This window comes from Epargyreus clarus, unplaced genomic scaffold, assembly GCF_041222505.1.
Source record: "Epargyreus clarus isolate Ecla_fem2 unplaced genomic scaffold, WU_Ecla_fem_2.2 ptg000001l, whole genome shotgun sequence".
NCBI lineage: Eukaryota > Metazoa > Arthropoda > Insecta > Lepidoptera > Hesperiidae > Epargyreus > Epargyreus clarus.
In genome coordinates, this window is record NW_027332209.1 from 14102644 (window position 1) to 14112272 (window position 9629).

The following is a 9629-nucleotide window of genomic DNA, read 5'->3' on the forward strand; positions in this document are numbered from 1 at the left end:
CAAAATTTTGATTTAAACTGAACGTTCAAAATGGATAGATATCGGGTTCAAAGATTCCGTTACTCTGTTACGTACATACATACATACATACATACAACCCAGCTAATAAAAGCGTGTTAAAAATAAGAAGTCAAGTCTGTGTAGACGTCGCGTTGAACGGTGTGCAAGTATTTTTAACGAAAAGAAAACATGATAGAAAGTACGTTTATTGAGCGTTTATGGGTCTATATTGGTAGTCTAGTGTCTACCGCATGGCGTTCTCGATGAAGGAGCGGAAGGCGCTGACGCGAGCGTACATGTCCGGAGCGCCGCGAGCGCACGGCAGACCCCACGAGACCACGCCGATCTGGCGGTTGTTGGACACGCGGACCAGCGCGCTGCCGCTGTCACCCTGCGAAAGATATACTCTATCAATAAAATATCTTACACAATTCCAATGTTCATTAATCAGGTACACCAATTTTGTAGATTGTAACAGGAATACTCTCTGATATCATGTTTTTAGTTGAAGTGACAAATGAGTATGCATTCCACCTTATAATAAGTAAGTACTGCCGATCTTGGACGTTTGTAACTCCAACTCCAGGTAAGAAAATAATTCTACCTTGGCTACAGGTGCCGTGCCATGAGCACCTTGAAAAGTCTCATATAAGTGATAGTAGATCTTACCACACTCTTTAAACCTGAATACAGCAGCGCTTCACACTACTGTTATTAGGCAGAAATAAGGGTAGTATAGCCGGTATTTTGGTTAGACCAAAGGTTCACCACTTTCTATGACGCATATTTTGGATAACGGGCTAATATTGCGATTTTAGCTCGTTATCAAAAAATATTTAAGACTGTAGAAAAGTACAATTTTTTTGGTATGATTCTAGTAACAAAGCCAAATAAATTTCTACCTTATATTATCAAGAACTGTTACGGTAAGGGTGATACGCATTTGTCACCGGACCGTAACGAAAATATTCTAAGTCTATGGGCCGGACTCAAGTAGGACTTAAAATCTAGACTACGGAGAAGAAAATGTAACATATGTTTCAGGTACTTACGTTGCAGGTACCGCGGTTGACAGCGAGGAAGGTGCAGATCTCGATCTGGGGGTCGACGTGTGGCGCGCGGATGTTTATCTGGTTAGCCACACGAGCCACTTCGGCCCCGCAGCGGTTGGCGTCGAAGGTGTTCACTCTCAGCTCCATCAGGTTGGGGGCGAGGGATCCTCCGGTCTAGAAGTAAACGTAACTTAGTTTCATCAACATTAACCCATTACTGTACCACTGCTGGACACGGGTCTGTCTGAATGAGAAGGATTAGGCCATAGTCTACCACTCTGGCCAAGTACGTATAGGTACTACATAACTCAGTTTTCACGTATATTCTGTAAGATCAGATTAAAATCTAAAAAGCTAAATGCCCGAAATATCAAATTCAAAAGTTGATGGTGTCGGCGTCGCTTTTTGACGACGTAAGGTTAACATGAATGATCACATCACATGTGTGATTAGCGTCTCGACGGTCAAATTATTCTTGAAACGGAAATTATATAGGTACTAACTCTCAAAGGAATCGAGACTGTTACATATCGACATGCAAATTAAGTAGTGTATTTAGTAGTGTTGGTATTTTACAGAATAGTCGATATATTTTGGATTTCAAAGATTTATCAAAAAAAAATATGGAAAATGCATAGCAGATAACAGGATTAATTGAACACCGAAAAACCTTTTAATAATTGTGAGTAACTTACACTGGTTCTGCCCCAGCCAGTGACCATACTAGGGATGTTGCCACCAGTCCAGTCCCAGCTGAGAACGACGCGGGCGACCCGGGCGTTGAAGTTGATGTTGGCGGAGGTGGTGAGGACACCGACGTCGTTCTTGATGGTCGCATGCACGTAGTTCGGGTGCATGACGTGACGCTGGAAGGCCAAGGTCTGCCCGCCGCTGTTCCAACGGTTCGTGCCTACGTGCGCGCGGAGGGAGCTAAAATCAAAATTGGTTATACAGCTGATGAACCTTGTCCTAAAAAATGTCTAAAAAAAAATCAGGTCCTTGTCTTAAAAAATGTTTTTTAAGTATACCAAAAAAACCATGTACAGCTGATGAATGGCAAGGTAAGTCCATCAGTCGTATATAGACATTTGCAACATAATAAGTGTCGTCGATTTATCATCGGCTTTGAAAAGGGGAACAGGTTTGCATGAGTTTTTGAGAATACCTAGAATGTTATCCTTGTACAATTTAAATAGCTAATTATAAAGTTTGTAAAAATGTTATTAAAACCGAGTTAAAAATTCCGACAATGTTTTAATACCTACGTCATTACTGTAGGTATTAAAGCATTGTAATGCACAATCGTTTAATTTTTTATTCAAGTAGTTACTTTGACTCGAACAACGATAAATAAATTGGTTGTTATACTTAAAATCCTCACTTGCTAAGCGTGTTCCCGGAGACTACAGCTCTGATGCAGTGAGCTGCGGTGAGGATGTGCCTGTTCGAGATGATGGAGCCTCCGCAGAGGAAGCCGCGGACCACAGCTCCGTTGGAGAGCCCTACCATCCAGGGGACGCCGCCGTCCCTGGCCTGCGTCCCGCCTACAATGCGACCCTCAGCGTCCGTGACCGTATGGTCGAAGAAGATGGACATGTCATCATCATCAAGGGGCAAGGCTGCAAGAAAACATATGATAAATTTGTGTTTCTTTAACACAAGTAACAAGGGAGTACGACTGTACGGTCGCTGGTAAGTATGTGTCGCTGGTAGACTAAATAAGGCTAAATAAGTTGGAACACCCTTCAAGTCAAACCATAGCAGCGTATAACACTTATTCAATATTTCACTAATAATTGTTCAGGAAGAATTTACAAGTAGGTATAATCCGCGAGGTCTAAGTTGAGCTTTGCATTAGTGTGAGAGAACACAAAAGTAGAGTCGTTTAAAAAGTTTCAAAAATAAATTTTATCATTTTTAGTTAGGTACATAAGTAGAAGAGGTATTCTTGTTTAAAAAAATAAAGAAAAAAAATGTTTTTTACGATAAGCAATGAAATTAATTAAATAAACTTTGTAGTATTTAAACCCACCACTTTGTTTCATTGTATATGTATATTTTATAATAAAAGCTTATCGCGAAAGTCTAGATAGAATCAGAGCTAACTCTGTGATTTGAAAATTGTGCAACGCAGAAAAATAGTGGACTTAACTACTACAAAGTACAAAGTTTATTTTCCTTATTTTTAAATTTTTAGCCTGTCTTCAAATTTTTTTATAAGTTTCAATTTCATGAATTGTACCAAATATTAACGTTTCATTTTTAGTTAATTAAAAAAAATGTTATTTTTGTTATTACATTTCAACAAAAAAAAAATATTTTATATATTTTAAATTATTCGCTACATTCACTCACGTTTATTTATAATGGTTGCCATTTTAATAAAAAAACGAACAAAATATCACAAATTAAACATTTCTGCTACCAGTACAAGAAGTGAGGAAGATGCACGATTGCCAAAAAGCAGTATAAACCGGTTTAAATCAATTAAATTACGTAATCTAACTTCACACCTACACTATCCATGTACACTCACAAACATGCAAAGCTCAGCTTAAGGCCTTATTAGACCACCCAATTTTGAGGGACCCTAACCCTAACTAAGAGTGGTGTAATAAGACTTAGGGAGTTAGTGTCCCTATTTAGGGCGATCGGATCATCCCGATCTGCCTAGCTCCCTAACTAGGGTACACGCCCACCCTGGATGCAGGGCCCTTCATATCGGGTTGTGTAATAAGCGTTTTAGACCTCGCGGATAATACTTACGTAGATATTGTTTCAATTAAAATCTTATTGTTTTAAATAACATTTATCAAACTGTATTTTGCATTATTTTCTACAACTATACGCTGAAATATAAATTTTGGAACTATTTGTTTTATATTTTCTGTAGACATATTTTAAATATTTATTTTCAACATTTTTAATACAATTTACATTTAATTATTTACAATATTAATCAAATAAAAGTACAAATATAATATATAAAACAGGTTTTAATACTAATGAAAATATAATAAAATATAATAAGCTTCTTCCAAATTGTTGTCCTTTGATAGAGTCCCCAAAACGCATATTTTAAATATTTTAGTCCAATATAAGATAAATACTCACCGGATCCTCCTACAAGGAGTATTGCCAACAGAAAACCGTATTTAGCCACCATCTTCATCGACGCGGAATAGTGGCAAAAATGCGTACTTCTTATTTATATATAATTCAGTATCTCTGTTGACACTTAATCTCACTAATTTGATGAATTTAAAATTGATTGTGCAAAGATTGTAGGGATAATTACCTAAACAGATATAATTATGCCAAGTAAGTAGATACTGAAAATATCAAATGTACGACTCATTTATCTGTACTTAAAAACAAAAGCTTGTAAGATATGGTTGTAATTAGAAAAGAAACTTTGGCATTATCTAAGAAACGTGTTGAAAGATTACGACTGAGCGTTCACAGGGAGAAAGTGTCTTTTCCGAGGCGTTCCATCTTAGTCCTCAGGGGTAGCGGCGCATCCGTGGCCGACCTCAGGTAGGAATATCTAATCCTATCTGGGGTTGATTACAGATGTTCATGGGCGGCAGTAGCCACTTACCATCAGGTGGACTGCATGCTCGTCTGCTACTCTTATATTATAAAAACAAAAATCTGTTTACCAGAATGTGTGTGTGTTCAATACTGCAATAAGTTTTGCGACTTCTTTTTATTGTATAAAAAAATTTAATTCTTAAAACATATCAATGCAGCATAATGATAAATTTTATTATTTTCAAAACAGGAGTTGTAAGTGTAATTTAGATTATAATGTATTTAGATTCAAACTAGTATTTTAAAGAACAAAAAGTATTTTATATTATTTTCTTTTTGGATTTCGAAGAAGTCTAAAAACCTATTGAAGGTGGTAGAACCATTTTTGGTTCGACTACGGTGGCACCACCGCCACACCTATATCTGCAGCTTTAAGCGCTGCTGTGTTTTGGTTTGAAGGGTGTGGTAAGGGAGACATACTTTTCCGAGGGGTTCCAGCTTAGTCCTCAGGGGTAACGGCGCATCTGTGGCCGACCTCAGATATAATGCTATCTATCTATAAAAAAAAAATGAATAACCGTGATTTGTGGGCAATAGTTCAGACATAATAGTTTAGTTAATTGAACACCGATGTTTCAATATTTTTTTTATATTCGAACATAACGATAAAGCAGACGTGCTACCTGATGGAAAGTAGCTAACGTTCCCTATGGACATATGCAACACCAGAGGAGACGCCAATGCGTCGCCGGCTTTGAAGGCGAGCTCTTTTTGCACCTTTTTTGAAGAACCCCATGACATAGCGCACCGGAATACCTCGGGTTCATTCCACATTTTGCACGTCCGTGGCAAGAACGTCCATGCAAACCGAACCGTGGAGGACCGCCACGAGTCCAGTTGGTGTGGATGGAACTCCATCCTTCGGCGAGTAGTGCGATGGAGGAATGGTGACGTAGGCACCAGGTCAAATAGTTCCTCGGAACACTCACCATTGTAAAGTCTTTAGAACACGCAAATGGTTACCGAACTTACACTGGTTCTACCCTAACAGCGACCTTGCTGCACGTAAGTAAAATTAATTTTAAAAATTATGCTAACCGAGTAACTAGTGAAATAAGAAAATTGAAAGTAGGCAGATTGCTGACATTAACAAACGAATCATAGATAAGGTGGGTAGCTAAACCTAATAAATTAAAGACATTAATTTTGTAAGCATGCACTTTATTTATTCATGTATCAAATATATTAGTTTTGTTTTGTAAATGTATAATGAAACAAAGAGTACATATTATGGATTCATTTGTTATCTTTCGAATATAATAAATTATGACCATAATGATAATAACGGAAACATGGATTTGAATTCGTAGGGTAGGTACAAGAACTAAGGTCGCGCCGGTTGGTGTAATTCAACAAATTTTAGGATTTAATTTTATTAGTAGAAATTGATCACCACAATTCAAAATATTATGTATTTAATACAACAAACACTATAATTTCTTCTATTAAAATTGTCCGTAAGTATTTTAGAAAAGAATTGATTTTCTAGAAGAACAAATCCGTAGAACACATTGGAGTTATCTATTGCTCTTGCAAAGGACATCTTGATTATGACTTCTTTAGACAACGTGCTGGTTAAGCCAGTCTTCATAGGCGCTGACTCTCGTGAACACGTCGGGAGCTCCGCGAGCGCACGGGAAGCCCCAGGACACGATGCCGATCTGCTGCTTGGTCTCCACCTGCACCAGAGCACTGCCGGAGTCGCCCTGGGTAGACGTTTAAAAAAATAATTAAAACGTTTTGTGTGCTCATCATAAAAAGCAGTAACCTAGCGGTTAAAACAGCCTTTCGATATTACGGTGGGTCTGAGGTTCGAGACCCAGATATCTGATTTTTCAAGTTATGTATGTAATGCTTAAACGGTGTTCTTGTGGAAAATCTTACGATGTCGTCATTCACCTTGTATATTTTCGCAGAACGTAATAAAATATAAAGTACATATATTAAGAGAAGAGATAATTAGACTAATTATCAGATTTCATCCTTCATTATTACCACGTCATTCCACTGATTTCACTATCTTTGATCCTAATCACTACTTCTCAATATTAAGTTGGAGTACTAAGTGTCATACGAACATTGGGAATTTGATTGATATTTAAACATTCAAATAACTTTTTTTTTTATAATATAGGAGTAGCAGACGAGCATGCAGTCCACCTGATGGTAAGTGGCTACTGCCGCCCATGGATATCTGTAATCAACCCCAGATAGGATTAGATATTCCTACCTGAGGTCGGCCACAGATGCACCGCTACCCCTTAGGACTAAGGTGGAACGCCTAGGAAAAGTCTGTCTCTCTTACCACACCCCTCAGAACCAAACACAGCAGCGACTAACACTGCTGTTATTCGGTAGAAATAGGTGTGGCGGTGGTGCCGCCGGAGTCGAACCACAAAGTGTTCTACCACCTTCATAACTTAATACATATTGAATTTACACAAGACGCCAAAGATAAAGTTACGTTGGAAAGATCTACTACCATCAGTATGGTGTGGCCGGGATCGTATTATCATTACTTGCACTGTCTACCATGAAACAGTTTTCGTGTTTTGGTGAAGCGGAGGAGATGCCGACTGACTTAGGGGGCATTCATGTTAGTCCACAGGAATGGCAACGCATCTGTGATCGGTTTCAGATGGAACCCTTTTTCGATATGAAGTTGGTTATCGACTTCCACGGGTGGTAGTAACCACTTATCATTATATGGAATGCTTGCTTGCTACTAAAATCATATAATAAATTTCTATTATAAGCGATTTTTTAAGACATCACATCTCTAACGGGCTAAGGGGAGCACGGAAGGGGCGGTACGCCGCGGGCCCCTGGTCCTGAGGGGCCCCCAAAGTCGTCAGCGAAAAAAAAGGAGTTGCTGGAGTCAAACCACCACTGAAATACGTATTTGTCGGCGAATAAGTTATTTGTACACATTTGAATGATGCCCACATTTTAGAATGTAGACATCATTCAACACTAAAAAGCAAGATAAATAAGGGCTTTTAAAAGGCTTACATTACACATTCCGTGTCCGGGCGAGTGGTACACGCACAGCTCGATGTGTGGCTCGACGTTCGGCGCGACGATGTCCAGGCACGCGGCCACGCGGGCCACTTCTTCTACGCATGCCTCGCCGTCCAGCGTCTCCACGATCAGCTCTAGTAGCTTCGGCGAGAGGGATCCGTTGCGCTGCAATTAAAAAATAAATTACGCGCGTTCTACTTACATCCCCGCACAGGATTCCTGTGTCGTGTGCCATAGACGCACGCAAAGACAAGTACGCAAACTTTCAGACCTAGGACAGATATCTAAAATCATCATTCAGAAATCTGCCTGACCTGAGATCAAACCCGGTCCTCTCAGAATGAGAGAAAGGTAAGTAATAATTAATTTTTAATACACACATAACGAAAAATCAGAGCAGAGTGCTTGGGATTTAGATTTCGAACAGTTTTTACGATGTAATGTTTTTTTATATGTAAGTACCTAATTTTTTTTCTAGAATAAATTAAATACTACTTATACAAAGTTTTAAAATGTTTCTACAGTCAAATCGGCGTACATTCTTAAAAGGTCATCAACACTTCGAAAACTCACCCGTGTCCTTCCCCACCCAGTCGCTCTAGCAGAGACGCCGGCGCCAATAAATTTAAAGTTCAAGGATATCGGCTTCACGCTCTCGGACAGCACCATGGCGGTCTTGGTGACCAGCAGCCCGAGGTCGTTCTTGATGATGGATGGTACGTAGTGTTGATGAGTGACGTTGCGCGACACGGCGTAGGACTGCCCACCGCGGTTCCACCGGTTTGTGCCGACTGTGATGCGAAGGGAGCTAGACAAGTTGAATAAAGTCTTAAGATTAAAGGAGTTATTACTACTGTGCATGCAGATTAGTGGATGCAAATCATTTAATGGTATAGAGTCACTGCCGCCCATGGACATCTCTATAACTTCATATAGAATCGCAGTTCTACCGGAAGCGATCACAAATGCGTTAAGCCAACCGGCATCTAAGATCCGATCCTCGCTAGAATTAGATGGTATCGTGTAGCCATGAAACAAAAAAAACGAGGTTTAGATGATTCTATCTTAATCAAATTTTATTCGTTCAGTAGAACAAATAGGTAGTAATCTTCAACCTATAGGTTGGGACGGACTTTTGTCTACCTTTAACATTATGGAGTGAAAATTTAAAATTGTCACTAATTAAAATTATATATTTATATGCTGTTAAGTCTAGCAATCCACAAATTTGAATGGATTTAGACAACGTGTGGCCTTCTTCTTCTAGAAGACAAGTGCCAAGTAATAATACTTGGCAATGACATGTAATACGTGGTTTTCAAAAAGCTATCTAGCAAAAGTGAAAGTCCACACTAGTATCTGTATTCTTACCTGCTCAGCGACCCAGAGTTGAATAAAGCATCAACGCAATGCGCAGCAGTCAGGACATATCGGTTATTTAGCACAGAACCTCCACATACGAAACTGCGGATCAACAAGCCATTAGACAGAGCTGCCATGTGCGGGGCGCTGCCGTCAGCCGCGACACTGCCCCCCACTATCCGTGCGCTAGCGTCCGTGTGGTAATGGAAGTCCACAACGTCATCATCTGGTTTTGGCAACGCTGGAAAGAGGATTGTAATTTTTAACCGACTTCAAAAAGGAGGTGGTTATCAATTCGGCCGGTATCTTTTTTTTTTTCTATGTATGTACACGAATTACTCCGCCGTTAGTGGACCGATTCTAATAATTCTTTTTTTTTTTATTGTATAGAGACGAGCTGGAAGTTGGTCCCATTTAAATATGGTTAGGATCCATCGATGGGTTCCGGAGAAAATGAGAGGAACTCCTCCACCCATGTAAATATAATAGCCATAACTTCGCCGTTTATGGACCTATTTTAATGCCTTTAATTTCGTGTGTGGACAATTGCTACAAGTTGGTACCAATTAAATATGATGAGGATCAGAGTGGGTTCTGGAG

At 39.4% G+C, this 9629-nt stretch overlaps 1 protein-coding gene across 1 annotated transcript; it reads right to left on the bottom strand.

Annotated features, from left to right (window-relative positions):
• Positions 1-228: 228 nt before the first annotated feature.
• On the bottom strand, positions 229-9629 carry LOC140742268 (uncharacterized). The gene is made up of 9 exons (XM_073073124.1): positions 9039-9629; positions 8241-8475; positions 7659-7832; positions 6207-6352; positions 4167-4252; positions 2434-2671; positions 1748-1982; positions 1053-1226; positions 229-391 (listed from the first exon to the last, which is right to left on the bottom strand). Exons 1-9 carry the CDS (start codon positions 9164-9166, stop codon positions 245-247), a joined length of 1563 nt encoding a protein of 520 aa, XP_072929225.1. The 5' UTR covers positions 9167-9629; the 3' UTR covers positions 229-244.